Below are 15,543 nucleotides of genomic sequence, written 5' to 3'. Positions count from 1 at the left end.
CTTAACTGCAGACAGTGAGAGCATAGCCACTAAAACCTCATTGCAGTAAATAAGGTTCCTCTCACAGCATCTCTAAAGAAGATTACTCTCACTTGCTGTCAGTGAGTACTGTTGTGATAGCAGTCACCGCAATCCCAGCTCCATACTCCCACTCCTCCCTCCCCCAGCCCCCAGATCCAAAATGGAGAAGTGACAGACAGATTTCTTTTTTAGTTCCCCTCCCTTCTTACTTTGTCGCTAGGATCATCTTTTTCCTTGCTGTCTGCTCTTTCTGTTCCATGTGCTGTCTGGCAATGTGCTCTCCTACCGCCTTGGCAGGGAACTCTGTTTCACAGGTGTAGCCGAAATCTCTGGCCAAATGTAATGCTTCCCCTGTGGGCAAACAAAATGGGTCAGTCAGTTTTTGGTGTTATTATTATCATTATTATTATTATGCTTACATAATTTCTTCCGCTCTTAAAAAAAAAAACAAAAAACAAAAAAAACCCCACAAACCAAAACCAACCTACAATAACAAATCACTTTTTTAGACATTCATTCCCAATCTTAGTTACAGATTTCAGCCCTTTTGACCTGCTCATGCTTAGTCATCAGATGGTGCCAGCCAGAAGATAGGGAGGTTATTCCTTTCATGAGAAAATACTAGTCAAGACACTTGGGTTTACCTCCCTCCCCTGCCACCAGTAAGTACAGGGCAGCTGCTCACATTTTGTAAGTCCAGCTCATCACTGATATTTAAGGCATGGAAATTAGTCGAAGGTCAGAGTACATCAGTCTGAAGAGCTGAGATTCAGCCTTTGGTGTTTACTTCTCTGTCTCTAAAGGAAGAATAGCCTTCTACCCCAGGAGAGAGCTGTGGGGATAACATACGTTTCAGCATATTTGCTCAGGGGTTAAGCCAGCAGGCACATTACAAGTGCCCCACACGAAAGATGATCAGTCCCTGAAGTAAAGCACAAGAAATAATCCTGTTTCCAAAAAGATTGCCATCAAAATTGACCAGACAAAACAAACAGGGATGACAATGAAGAACATAATTATTGCTTTGAAGGTGGGGAAACCAAGGCAAAGGGAGTATGAGACTTGACTAGGCTTTGTGAGAAGTCTGTGACAGAGGCAGGCACTGAGCACCTCCCTACCTCACTGCAGAGACTGAACGCCATAACCCAATTCCATGCTGGGTGCCAAATGCCTCTGGAAGAACCTTCCCCTCTGTTCTAGTTTAGAGAATCCAGAATTTTATTTTAGGGTTTACTGAACACTCTATCCTGTATGCTGTGACTCTGACAACCTTGGTGTGGGATTTATCTGATCAAAAACAGATGCCCGGAGTGTGAACATCTGCGCCTAAGTTAGTGTTTCCCTGGTGGAAAATAGGCACTTCCAAATGACGTTTACCCTCATGTCGTCATAGAAGGTAGAAATAGGTCAGGTACCAGAAGTGTATGTTGCAGCACGTCTGCATGAGTGACAGAGATGTGCTCCAAAATAGTTTTGGGGTTAAGGTGTTGTGGGGTTTTTATTTTATTTCTCTTTTTCTGAGTTGTGTGTTTGATTGCCATCATGAGAGGCAGCATTGGACCCTGGCTCTTTGGAGACCAGGTTGATGCTCCAGGTGAACAAGTAGGAGGGATGCAGGACCTGTAACACTTCCCTTTGAGAACATGTGAAGTGGAATTCCTCTGATTAAATCTCAATATTGACATCTGACCTAATACTTTCAAGTCATCAGAGACAAGCTAGCACTTGAAGCATGTATCATCCCATACTAAAGTAGGAGGTAAAAGTGGATCAGAGGAATTATAGAAAAGTCCAGGTTAGAAGGGAACTCAGATCACCTTCTGTTGAAAGCATGGCCTTAGATTAGGTTAATCATGGACTTTTCAAGCCTAGTCTTGAATATTTCCAACCATGGAGATTTCACAGCTTTTCTGAACAACCTAATCAAATGTTCAATTATTAATTTAATTAAATTGTTAATCACCCAGAAGTCCCTCTTCACTGCAGTGAAATGTGAGAGGACATGGTAGAGGTAAGGAGATGAATCCCATCCCCAGCAAGACTGGGTCTGTTCTGCACAGACCTGAAGAAGCCAAGGAAGGTGAGAACTTCCATGGAAGGAGTGGTCCTGTGCCAGGGGCAGCAGGAGGTATAAGGAAGCATATGAACTGACCTCTATTACAGACCTTACTCTCCACCTTTTCAGAATTTATTATCTTTTCTATCACTGGAGTTTTTATCAGAAAAATACCTTTTGTTTCCACAAGCAAATACTTTGTGTTGCGCTTATCTGACCTAATTGGATTCAGGTACTAGTAAAATACATGCACTACTCCCAGGGAATTTGAATTGAAAGCTGATGTACTCTACGAATGCACATTAGAACTATGCAGGGGGTAGGTGTTCTAAATTACAACATCAAATTATAAACAAAAATACAAATCTGGACATGAAAACACTCTGCAGTGTTTTCTCATATCTCGTTGTTGAGCAAAGATGTAATTTTGAGCCTGAACCACATGATGATTCCATATTTAGAAGTGGATTGTTAAATGCTTCTATACGTATTAATTTTTGTTAATCTCAGTGGATAGAGGTGCTGTGTATTACTGTTCAGTAAGAAATAAGTTTGCTTGGTGGGGGAAAATAGTTTGTACAAAAAATGTCGTAAAAGATGTTCTTTCTTTTTCTACATCATAATTTGGACAAACATTTATTTCAGGAGAGAATATGGAAATGTTGGAAATGTGGATGAACTGACCTCTTTTCTTTGACCTTAGATTTGCCTTCTTCTGCCCAGTTATTATTTAAGTCAAGGAGGAGTCATACTAAAAGCAGAAACCCCTAAAATCCCTGGCTTTTACAGCCAGTTGCCTTGTTTCAATCTAAAATAAAATATTCCTGTGTGCAATATCTGCACCTCTTTCCTCCTGCAGAGACAAAGAATGGGTGCTGGGCATCGTTGACTCTTTCTCTTTAAATCCAGCACATGGCTTTGCAGCTATAGGCAGCTCTGCCTTTCCTATATAATTTCACAATTGACCAGAGAGCTTTGCATGATGGAAAAGGACAGTTGTTGAAGCTGAATTGTCAGAGACAGCTCTGGAAAGCCTCAGTGGAGAGACCAGCCATGTACCTTGACAGGTTTTTGTGGGCAGGTGCAAGGAGCAGCGTGCCTGTCTCCTGGGTCTAGCAAGAGTGAGAGATGCTCCTATGCAGAGTGAAGGCAGAAGCTGCGTCCCAGGGGAGGGACTCTCGGCATCTGAACCTCCTACTCTCTCCTCGGCTTTGCCTCCTCCGGATGCTCTACCCAGCAGAAACGCTACCCAGGGGGAGGAGGGACAGGCGGGAGGTGGAAGGAAAGTTTTTTCTATTTATAGGGTGAGAAGGGAGGAGGAACAAGTGGAAGGATATTTAAACAAAGGCTGGTGGGGGAGAAGTGTGACAGTTGATAGCAGGGTGAAAAAAGTAACCGCTGACCTATTTTTCTCAAGAGTTTTGGTCCCCAAATGATGAATGTCATCAATTTGTGTCTAGGAAATTTAGTGTCTTAATTAGGTTTGACAGGAAAAAAAAATCCAGCTTTTTTGTAAGTGCTTTTTCTGTTTTGATTTTGGTTTTTTTGGTAAAAAACTCGATGGTTTTAAAATCACTCATGCAAGGCTTTTACCTGTGTCTGCAATCACATTTATGCTATGTCTGTGCCTTATAAGTAACCTGTCCAAACAGAAGGGGAAATCTCCCCTCTTCTCACATACTTTCTCGCTCCCACTGGGGACGCTTTTGCCTCCTTCGAGCCAGCAGTAAGGCTTAGCTTTGGCAATGTTAGTATTTAACGTGGGAGCCTTTATTGTATTAGCTAAAATGTAGGAATTTCCCTTTTAGAACTGAAAAATGACCTTTCCCTTCACCTAATCCAGGCACTAGAGGGCATCCCTCACCTACAGGTTGCACAAAGGTTTGTCCCATACTGTTGTGGAGAGTCTTGCAGTGCTGAGTTCATTCTCCCAGTCTGTCTTTCCAGCCATTCTGCTAATTTATGTGGATGACAACGTAAAGAACAGAACTGATCTGTCAAGCAGTTCCTACTTTGAGCCCCAGAAGTCCCTACCAAAGACACTAAAGATGCAACCCAACCAAAACAAGAGTAACAATAAACACCCAGCAGCCATGCTGAACCCCAAAAGAAGTAAGTTTGCAGAAAACAAGAGGCCACAGAATCATTTTCATAAAGTCTGGATCATCACATGACCACCACAGCCTAGAAATTCATTGCAGTTCCTCTGTTGACCTTACTGCTTTGGGGAGCAGTACTTCACAAAACTCAATGATTTTAGTCTGTTTTAGAGGAAGAGAAGTCTTAGTCATGCCAGAGACTTTTGAGATGGCTTTAGCCAATATACCTAATTACCATACAACTAATTTTGCCTTTTCTTACCTCAAACAGATATTCAAGAGGTTGAGCACATTCCTACCTTACAGAGATATTAAAAGCCTCGATACATGGAAGACTGTGAGGACCTTTAGTAATAATAAATTTGGAACCATCAAAGTAATCAAGAGTGTCACAATCCTGGGTACTTATAAGAAGTCCACACAGTGCATCTGATATTTAGGGATTTAATAAGACTAACAAACCACGATGTCAATTTGTGTATTGATATCACACAGAAAAAGCCAATGTTGTTTTCTTCATGTCCTCTAAAACCTGGAAGAAGTCTGTGTCTTTCCATTTCTGCCTCCTCCAGCAGCAGGAGCCATTGAGGGATGGGTTTTCTTGCAGAAACCATGCTACAAGTTAGTTCCTCTTGGAAGTAATATCCTCATGTACAAAGGGAGGACTGGTTACATAGACAGAAAATGAGCTATATTTTGTGTTCTGTTGGAATGTTAGTGCACACGGTGGTGCCTTTCCTAAAAATTCCAGTAGACAAAATTAATGATTGGCATGTCTAGGCAAAAATGTCTCTGTCAAAGTGAGCTCAGTCTCCTCTACATATCTTTAGGACTCACAGTAAGCAAGAACAAAAGCAATGCCATAGTCTCAATAATAGGTTTGCTGTTGGCTTTGAGTAAAGACAGGGAGGCAAGCACAGCTCCATCCCAAGATAAAAAAGGAATCTAATTCTGATTTAAAGTACTTTGCTGTCAATCCCAGGCCAGCAGCTGAAAGAGGGTTTCCTCTCTCTCAATCTCTTCTAATGATGAGTAGCTGGCCACATAGCTCTGTTTATTCTTCCCTGCTAGGAATCAAGATGGATGAAGGACTGTGAGGGTAGGAACAGCCCTTATTCTCCTGAACTGGGGAAGAAAATTCCCTTTTCTAAGACTATAACACCATTACTGCTTTCTCTTTATTGCCAGCAGGTGTGATAGGGACACACTTGTGTTTCAGAGCAGTCTCACTGTAGTTCTGCATGCTCAGTGTCCTCTGAGAACCTTAGACTCTCCTCTTAGATGGTGAAAAACATCCACTGTTGTGGATTCAGCACTATTTCTCCATCCTTTGAGAGATTAAAAACCTGTCTAGACGAGGTCCTGAGCAACCTCTTCTAATTGACCCTGCTTTGAGCAGGAGGGTTGGACTAGAAGACAACCAGAGGTCCCTTGAGCCTCAACCTTTCTGTAATTCTGTGATTCTGTGGTAATATGTGCTGAGATCTCAGCCTACATACCTAGATCTGCATGGACCTTTCAGGTTATGATCCTAGAAGGTGCTGACATTTAGGATGAGCTGAGTGCTCTCAAGATCAAGGAGGAGGGACCTGAAATTCCGAGAGCTGCTACTCACAACCAGACAACAAACTGAGTACTTAGTGGAGTCACCCAGAATAGAAACGATTCAGGTAGAGTTTCTTCCCTTTGCCTGAGGGGTTTGAACCTGCATCTCCCAGCTGAAGGTTTGAAGACCCCAGCAGTATTTGGTGAATGATATTTAAACAACAACTAAAGGCCAAGAAAGTATCTCCTGGGCCTGTGTAGAGTTTATCTGAAAACAGATTTCATTCATTTAGGGGGGCGGGGGGGGGCAGGGGGGGGACGACACACACAGTCTTATCTAAATATTATGCCTTCTTATGGGGAAAAAAAACCCCTACATTTTTGGATCAGCTCCAGGAAATTCACAAGTTTAAAAAAGAGGAGGATAAACAAACCTACTTATAGAATTGGTATAAGACATTCATCTTTCTCACAAGAACACTTGGATCATCGATTTGTAAGTCAGATCCCAGCACAGAAAACACAGATCAATGCTGAGGAAACTGCAGGACCAAACCACTTGCTGGGAGCCAAGACATCTCAAGAGTGAACTTCCATTTTGCCACTCATTCTGTCTGTGGCTTTAGGCAAGTCAGTTCTCCTCTTTGTACAAAATACAGATTATGGTGTTTAACACTGTGGCTGAAAAATGTATACAGGGAAACATTTTAATTATGTTTATATCATATTGTAATATTATAAACTCTACCTTCTACCAAGGAAGTCAAGAGTGTGACATTTGCTGCTTTTCTTCTTCCTGCAGGCAAATTCAGTCCCAGTCTGTCTAATTTTTCTCGCAAGCAGCGTCCTCCGTTCTTGGATTTTGCTCTATCACGAGAGAACAGTAGGAGAGATAAACTTATCTTTATTCTGCATTTTTTCCCCATGTTAATATAAATCTAGAAATTGTACACACCTTATTCACAAATGTGTGGGGTAATGCCTGCACTAAGGACATGAATGGAAAATCTTTCAGAGCTGTATTCTTAACATCCTGCTCACTCTATGTGAGGCTTTCATGTTGGTTCTTTGACAGAGTTAGACATTTTAATGCCTGTCACAGGGTCATCAGATCTTTAGACAGCTTTCCACCAAGTGGAACCCATCATCTTGATTTGGGCATAGAGCCTGAGATTACAATGTCTGAATATAAATATTGACAGTGCAGTTGGTTATATCTGATTTAGCCACCCCAGGCTCCAAAGACAATGGAAAGAGAAACGTGCACTTCTAGAATGATATTAAACAGATATCTGGAATGAGGGGACTTTATCCATCTCTCTCACCTGGTTATAAAAGGAAGCCAAATAGCTACTGAAATGTAGATATCTATGTGGAACCCAGCTCTAGCTATCCCTCTATAATTTATGTAGATACCTGGGTACTTAGAAATGTAGTCTACAGCGCCCAATACTTACAAGGAAGAAGGATAAGGGAATAGGAAATGCTGAAGCTAAAATCCCAGCCATCATTGATTATCTATGCCCCTATCCCAAATATCTATGCCACTTTGCTCTCATAAAATGGTTTCTGGTGCATCCCACACCTGCTTTTCTGCAGTACCTCAGTGTTTGAAGCATTTGAGACATATCCACTTATGCAGCAGACATAGGTTCAATTTCTTCCTCAGCCTGGGGGAATTTTAACCTGTGTCTTTCAGACAAATGCAGCAGCCAGCTGGCAGCAAATAACTAATGTTAAAATGCTTAAACATTGAATAGAGCAGTGACTGCAACCCAGATCCCTCCCATCCCAAATGAATGACCTGGTCATTAGATAATAGAGTCATTACTACAGTTACACCTTTGCTTTTGTCCAAAAAAATATTTAATTAGCCTCAAATGAGATGGAAGGATCCTCAGCTCAGAATAACCAATCAATGAGTATTAAGGATGCCTAACTAGATATTTTGAGGTGCAGGTTCAAGTTCCTTCAGGCCGAGGTAGGAACCAAACTTGGAATACCACCATTTAGATGGTCATTTTTATGAGCTAAGAGGTACCACAACTATGACCATGTTGTATGTCAGGAAATGTCTTCTGAGAACATTTAATTCTGAATTAAAACTAGCTGTGGAAATACTTAGATGGTGACTGCTGACAGGATGAAAAAAACAACCCTGCCAGGTGTTAGGGAAACCATGAACAAGAGTTGGTTTTGCCACATCTCTGCTGGTCAACTGCAGAGTGTTTGAATCTGTTCTCTAGCTGTCACACATACAGATAAAGCCTGACCAAATTTATTCATTTACACTGTCTGCTTCATAAAACAGAATTAGCACATCCAAACTGCTGGCTGGGAGTAGTCCCTGGTTTTTGCAAACTCCTGAACCATGCCCAAGGTTAATTTGGAAAAGTGATATTTGGTCTGTGTCAAAAACTTATGGGGATCATTCTAGCATTTTAACAAAACAGAGAAATGAGTCCCCTTGTTCAGGCTGATGCCCTTGCATTCTTACTAGCTTGTACTGGTATTGATGAAGCCTCTGGTATGAGTATTTAAAGTCAATATTTCTGTGACTATTAGATGAAAGCCTCTCCAAGGTGAAGCAGTAACAGAGGAAAACTTTGTGGATGAAGATTTTGGATTTCAATGCCTATAGAGGCAGGTAAATGGGGCTTGTACTCCTGAAACAATTTTGTGATCTATAGTCCTTATTCTGCAAGATGGTTCAAGACACCTCCTGGACTACTACATATCTTAGAATATTGCAGGTTAGTTAAAATGACTTTCAGTATAAGTAGGAGGATGAGTGTGGCCTTCAGTGACAGCAGTGAAATAGCCTGTGACTTTCCAGCTAGTTTTGATCAAAGGGGATTCAAGTAGTTTATGCCATCTAAGTTGACGCCTCAGGGACATTGCAATTTACATATGCCTGGCTAAATTACAGTTGCCTCCTTGTTTTCCACTTGCCATGTGAGGCACTGTCTGCCACTTTCCTCCTTGCTGCTACAGCTCTCTGCAGGCATCTACTCTGGTCAGTGAAGGGTCAGAGGCAAAACTGTACCTAATTACTTGCTTCTCCTCCAGTATCAGAATGTGAAAAATAAACCCAGCATATTCTGCTAAGTCTACCTCTTCTGTAATCAAAAAGCATACAAGGGAGAACATGAGAAAAAGGCATCCCTCTACTTCCATGTTTTAGGTATTTGATGAGTGAGGGCTGTAACTACACTTGGTAAAACAATTTACTTTGAAACAGTTTCTCAACAAGGAGTCAGATTTGTAGCTCTGGTGAAATTTTCCACACTCTAAGGGTCTTCTTTTTTTCATTCAACACAAGGCAAAATGACACCTCTCCATCTCTGATGAGTAACTGAACTGAGAGGGTAGAAAAAAAATCAGTTCAATGAAAAATGTAAACTTTTTGTGAAGAATGTCAACACAATCTTAATGTTTCTCATTTACTGAAAATTTCCCTAGAAACAGCGTTCACTCCCAACCCATCTCCTTCTGCTTTCCCAAACTGTGACCACTTATCCAAGAGGGGAAGAAGAACAAAACCTATTTGTAGAAAATAAAATTACAGAAATTATAGCACTGTATAGGACTTGTTATTCCCCCCTTCAACTTACCTTCTCAAAATGCCTCCTAAGAGGGAAGCATTGAGGCATTCTGGTGGTGAAAGGCGCCTCTTCACCTCTGCAATCGTCACTTTGTACTTCGAAGTGGAGCTGAGGAGAGATAAGCGACCAGGGACAGAGCAGAACAGGTCGGTGGGGTTGACAACACAGGTGCCACCTACAAAACAAAAGAAATGTTAGAGTGGGGGAAAATTCATATTTCATGTTTTGATAAATTCAATCATGAAGAACAATTTTTTTGTTTACTTGTGATTGCTTTTGCTACTGTTTTTGCTGGGGGTTTTGGAGTATTTTGGGGGTGGTAATTTCATTTTTTGTTTTGTTTTAAAATATTGCATCAGATTGTTGCTTTGAGCAAAATGAATGAATTGAAATTTCAGTCTGGGAAAAGTGAACTATTAGATCGTAAAAGCTTTACAGTCAAATTAGATCATTACGGCTACCTTATTTCATGCTCAGTAGAAATTACATATTGTCTGTCTTTTGAGCCTGGTATCTGGTATGATTAACAGCATAAGATTGAATCAGGTTCAAGTATCAGTCAGGATTTTAAAAATGCAGTTGGTGAAAAATTTAGGACATTAATTCTAATGAGTAATGTTCATTTTAACTCTCATAGCAGTGTTTAGGATAACAAAGATGCAATGGCACTATAGGTTTCCAGTGATTTGCACCCAGAACGGCTTTCCATGCCTTTGAACTCTCATATGCTCCTTCTAAAGTTAGGTCAAATCCTCAGCTGATGTTAAAGATTGAAAGCTATTGAGCTACATCAGTTTATCTCAGGTTATTTCTGGAACTGTTTATTTCTTGAAAGTGGCAATAACTTGGCCTGGGTCTAAAACTGCTGAATGATCACCAAATCTTTCAATGAAGTCTGTGATCAATAAATCCTCAGGCAAAATCAAGCTTTTAACTTAAAGTTAATATGTGAGAGCGCAAGAGAGAAAACTTTCTCTGCAACTGATCCAAAAGGATGTTACAAACTCACAGGGAAAAAAAATAATCTTAAGGACAAGCACATATTTTATCACCAAGTGCAAAACACTTTTCTTTGACCTGCCTTCTCCAGCCTAACTACAATAAAAAATTCTGTGGAAGAAATAAATCTTACTACTTCATGCACAATTCTTCCCTGGGGAAAGATGAGAAAAAAGAATGAGCTGCATATGACAGTGGTATAAAATATCATATAATTCAATGCACTACTAGAAGGAGTTTGGATGATTTCTGTGAGGACAATGATATAAAGACCTTCTTACAGCAGAATGAATCTGTGCTCATCGTTCATGTTTAAAGAAAAGATACTGTATTTTTTAAACTACCATGACAATTTCTTCTCTCCTGTGAACACCTTAATCTTTTTGTGCTGCAAGAGCTCACTTTATTATGCTAAAAAAATTTTGTTTGTAATCTACATTCTGTAATGTGAGTAGAATAGAATAGAATAGAATAGAATAGAATAGAATAGAATAGAATAGAATAGAATAGAATAGAATAGAATAGAATAGAATAGAATAGAATAGAATAGAATAGAAAAAAGAAGAAAATAATAGCTCACTTTGGACAAGATCCTGACACCTTTATTTTGTCTTCTTCCACATGCGATCCCTCTTAAAATTAAGGTGACTATGTATGCTCCAGTTTTAGCAGAGACAGAGGAATATAACTGGAGGATGAAACATCATTAAAGGCAGACTATTGCTTGCTTACATAAAGCAAACAGAATTTCTTTCCAAATATTTCAACTCTTGAAGGTATATTTAAACATTTGTGCTGACAGCAAAACCAGAAAAGAACATCTCCTGATATAAATCCCAGATGGGTGATATCCTGTCTTAGTACAGCAGGATATTTTATGACTTTTCTAATTATGCTAGAGGATAGATATTAGTGTCCACTTCGCAGACAGAATATAGAGACAAATCATGCATCGCCAAACATATAGACACATCAAGGGCACTTATGCACATTTGTGCATAGCTCAAAGCTACAATTCATGAGCTCATATGCTCAAATACAGAAATCTGGTGCCACATGCCTGAAATGTTTTTGGTTTTTTGTTGTTTTGGTGTTTGGGTTTGGGGGTTGGGGTTTTTTTTTTTTTTTTCATATCTGAGGCAGGGCTGCACAGAAACTTATAAATATTTTCAATCAACATTTTTAAACTTCTGGTCTGTCAGGTACATTTGTGTTAACACTGAATAGATTTGTTTGTTTGGCATCTCCTGCCACACAATACATATACACACGTGTACATATATACGTGTCAAGAAAACAGTAGCAATGTGTACATATTTATTTACTTCAATAAGTCTGTAAATTTTATAATGAGTGAGACTGTACTGAAATCAGTGTCATATTAAAGTTTATCTTCTTGCCAGGTTAAGCCAGTATGCATACCATTTATGCCAGATAAATAATTGTTCCTTTAATCCAAAAACCTGTTACCCTGCAGCTGCTCCTACCCTAACCAGAATTTACTGGAACACGTCGCATTACTATTTAGTAGAAGGTTATTTACAGTCTAAAATATTCAAAAATATCATGCCTATGCAATGTGTTCTTAAACAAAGCAATTCCAGGTAAGCCAGATATGGGCTAAAAGCAAAAGAAAACAACAAGTATAAATCAGTTGCTTTCCAGAAACATGGAGAACAACTTGCAAATTACAAGAATGTAAAATCTGTTGCATATAATTATTTCACTATATTAATTATTCATTGACACAGCAACAGAGCACGGTGTGGTGCTTTCTAGATGAAGCTATGTCTTTGTCACAAACTGTGTGCAGTTTTGAAGGCACGGATCTCCTACCACAAACACCACCTTAGAGAAGAGGTGGGTGAAGTCCTGGCCTTTACACCAGGTGGTAAATAGAAAAAGGCATGACAATAAACAAAGGGAGGGCTGCTGGAAAGAGAAAGGAAAGGATACGTGCAACCACACTGGAAGACAAAGGGTTAGGTTTCTTGCCAAACATACACACTTTAGTGTGTTCCTTCCCCCATATTCCAATCATGCATGAGAGTGGACAAATTATTTTGTGAAGAAGTGCAGCTCAATGGGGAGAGGACAAGCTACATTTTAAGTTGCACTAAACAGCAGTGGCAGCAAACAGCTTTTCTTTCCCATCAACCCAATGCCAGTGTAGGTGCTGTTGGAAAAGTCAACCCTTGTTCAACTGTTGAGTTGGTCTTGTCATAACAGGGTATTTGAGAGGTGGGATGCTAACAGACACCAGCTGAAGAAGCAGAAGAAAATGCCCTCAGAAATAGAATGGAAATAATGCCTTTCATGAGTCTAGCAGTTCAACCTGAAGATCCCTATTTCTTTTAGCAGCTTTTACTTGCTTTAGAAGTCTTTACAGACTGGCTTCTGGTGCCAGGATACATAAGACCCCATGAGCTCATCAAATGAAGAGCCCCTCACATAGTCACAGCAAAGTAATGTGCCCACCTTTCTTTATAGAAGGGAAAACTGTGGCCATTGCTCCCTGACTAGTTACCCACACCATTGGTCCTACTGCAAGGCTAGGAAAAAGAAAATGAGAGCAGGCAGAAGGTGAGATAACTGGTAGGATCATCCAGCAGATTGCCTCAACAATTTTGTACTCTGAATACCACGTGAAATGGGCCTGTGAATGTTAAAAAGACTCTTTTTAGGACAACTGTTTATTCCCACAGGGAAGTGATTGCGTGGTCTGGTCTGACATCATCTGTTGCCATAAGATACTGTGTTAGAGATGACTGTAAATGGTGATAGTTGTGCTCTTACAGCCACAGCGATCTAAAGACACAAGTAAGACAAGATTTAGAAGAAGGAAATATCTTTTGTATTGCAACTGGTAGATTAGGAAAAAAAAAAAAAAAGAAAGAAGGGAAGCTTTCAGGCACACAAACCCTTCTTCAGGGCTTCTCTTTCATCCCTCTCTATTCAATTACTTCTTCTTTGTTCTTGACAGAGTTTTACCCGCTGATCTGTCATCTTCATGTTGATTTCAACAAATATGATTGTCCAAAAGGCAAAAGATGGGTGAGGAAGAGATATGCTTTGTGCCGCAGACCACATTTGGGTGAAAGACCCAGGGCCCAATACTGCCATAAACTGAAGCTCCTCAGCTACCAAGTCACCTCAGGAGATTACCTATAACCTGATCTAGGGGAAGATGTCCCTGCTCATTGCAGGGGGTTTGAACTACATGGCTTTTAAATGTCCCTTCCAGCCCAAACTGTTCTATGTTTGTATTCTATTCTATGATTATTGTCAAGTGGTCTAAGGGAGAGGAATAACAAAGACTATGTTTATTTTTGCTACTTTACTTTCGGGCCCAATCCTTTTCCTTCTGCTGACTGATTCATGCTCAGCACAACATACCCCATTGTGTCAACTGCTCTTTTGCTTTGTTTCCCAAGCCTACGATGAACAAAACTTAGGCTATGTGATACTGCAAAAGGTAGTCACAGCAAACGTCAGAAGAGTATTTTCCCTTCCTTATTCCCGTCTCCCCATCAAATAGCACAAGTCAGTACAAAATGCCAACACAAGCTGATGATGGGTTGTGTAGATGACAGCAGCAAGAACAACAGAGCCAGACTTTAACCCAACAGTCTTGTCAACACAATGAAAATCCCAATAACGCATGATGCAAAAAGAGCTTGGTCTGTTTTGATTGTAGGTTTCCCTTTGTATAGACGAAGAGGACAATAGGGTGGCTGGGGTGCAATGATTTATCATGATTTAGTTACATTCTTGGGCATCTGCTGAAATGTAAGTCTCCCTGATGCCCCAAGAGTTAAGTATTTGTGCATCTTTTCATTGACAAAATCCATATTCTCACCTGCTTTATGCTTTTCATAATAAGTACTGCTATTGCTTTATTAGGAATGAGAGAGAAATATCCGTTGATGTCACTGGGTTGGGGATTTTTTTGCACTTCAGGTACAAATTTTTTTGAATCTGTGTCTATAATTTTGTATAGCTACACACATCCCTACACTCTGCAAGGCAATTTCTTATTTGTTAATCATAACAGCTGCAACATGATGGGTATTTTATATTCATTCAGGAAGAGGTAGTCCCTTTCTCCAAGTTATTCACTCATAAATATCATGCAGTTATGGGAGGAAACATCATAATATACTGGTGACAACAGCACAGAAATACTGTGACAACAGTGCAGAAGTACTGTTTATTTTGTTTTTCAGGATATACACGTTTGTGTGCTTGTGTTCATTATTAAGTATAAGCACGCATGAGTGCCTACAGATTAATCTTATATAAAATATTAATAACACGCTATGCTTTTTATTAGTCTATTATTTATATCTACAGGTGTTGTTAGTAGGACTCTCCAATTCATAGTATATTTTCTACTCTGTTCTGAAATTCTGGCAAGTTTGCAGTACGTTGTAAAATGAAGACATGAAAATCTGCCTCTCCTCAGCTTTTTTTTCCCCTAGCAAGCAGCAAATCTAAGCAAGCAGTTACCTGTGTAGAGTTTATAAGTATGATTTAATCCCATGTTCATTTCCCAAAGGTCTATAAGCAATTTAAAATGTTCTCCAAATTATCCTCACGTGACTCTATCATTAATCTCAGGAACTAAATATTCAGAATTCTCAAACTCATCTCCATTTGTCAGGAAAAATAGTAAACACTGCGCTTCCCCCCCCCCCCCCCCCCCCGTTATTCTTTTGGTTTCAGTTAATTTAACAAACTTTGCATGATGTAAGTAGTCATGTAAACCACCTTGTTCCATGGACATAATTCTGAGATAATGTCCCTCACTACAACACTCATGCTAAGAAAACAAAGACATGTCTGCATGCACAAAACGTGTTTTTTTTAATATAAACCAGGAGATTCAGTAGGACTGAGGAGATGATCAGCAGTTTTTAAGACCAGCCTCTTACCTATAAAGTGGTTTTAGGGCTATTAAGCATGTTAAGAGTTTTAAGTTTAAACAATGTTAAAAAAATTAGTTGGGGAGAAGCAAAGTAGTATGGTGGAAAACAGAGTAATATAAATAAGGGGGATTGCTACAGGAACTCAACTTTAAAGACTGCATGAATGTGCAAAAGGATTTTAATCTCAGGCACCCACAGTCTGTTATCAAGATGTATCACGATACAGGAGCACTCTTACAGCTCCTGCGGTGAAGGATAGGACCCAAACCAGAGTGAAAAGAAATCTAATT

General features: G+C 39.8%; 1 protein-coding gene across 1 annotated transcript in view; it reads right to left on the bottom strand.

Annotated features, from left to right (window-relative positions):
• TFAP2D (transcription factor AP-2 delta) overlaps positions 1–15,543 on the bottom strand; it is a 49,545-nt gene that overhangs the window by 22,940 nt on the left and 11,062 nt on the right. The window contains exons 4-6 of the mRNA XM_074820828.1: positions 9,336–9,501; positions 6,470–6,588; positions 231–372 (exon numbers count right to left, since the gene is read on the bottom strand). Coding sequence (XP_074676929.1) covers positions 231–372; positions 6,470–6,588; positions 9,336–9,501 — 427 coding nt within the window. The remainder of the gene's footprint in view (positions 1–230; positions 373–6,469; positions 6,589–9,335; positions 9,502–15,543) is intronic.

Source organism: Strix aluco, chromosome 3 (assembly GCF_031877795.1).
Source record: "Strix aluco isolate bStrAlu1 chromosome 3, bStrAlu1.hap1, whole genome shotgun sequence".
Taxonomy (NCBI): domain Eukaryota; kingdom Metazoa; phylum Chordata; class Aves; order Strigiformes; family Strigidae; genus Strix; species Strix aluco.
This window is presented reverse-complemented; position numbering and strand designations above follow the sequence as displayed.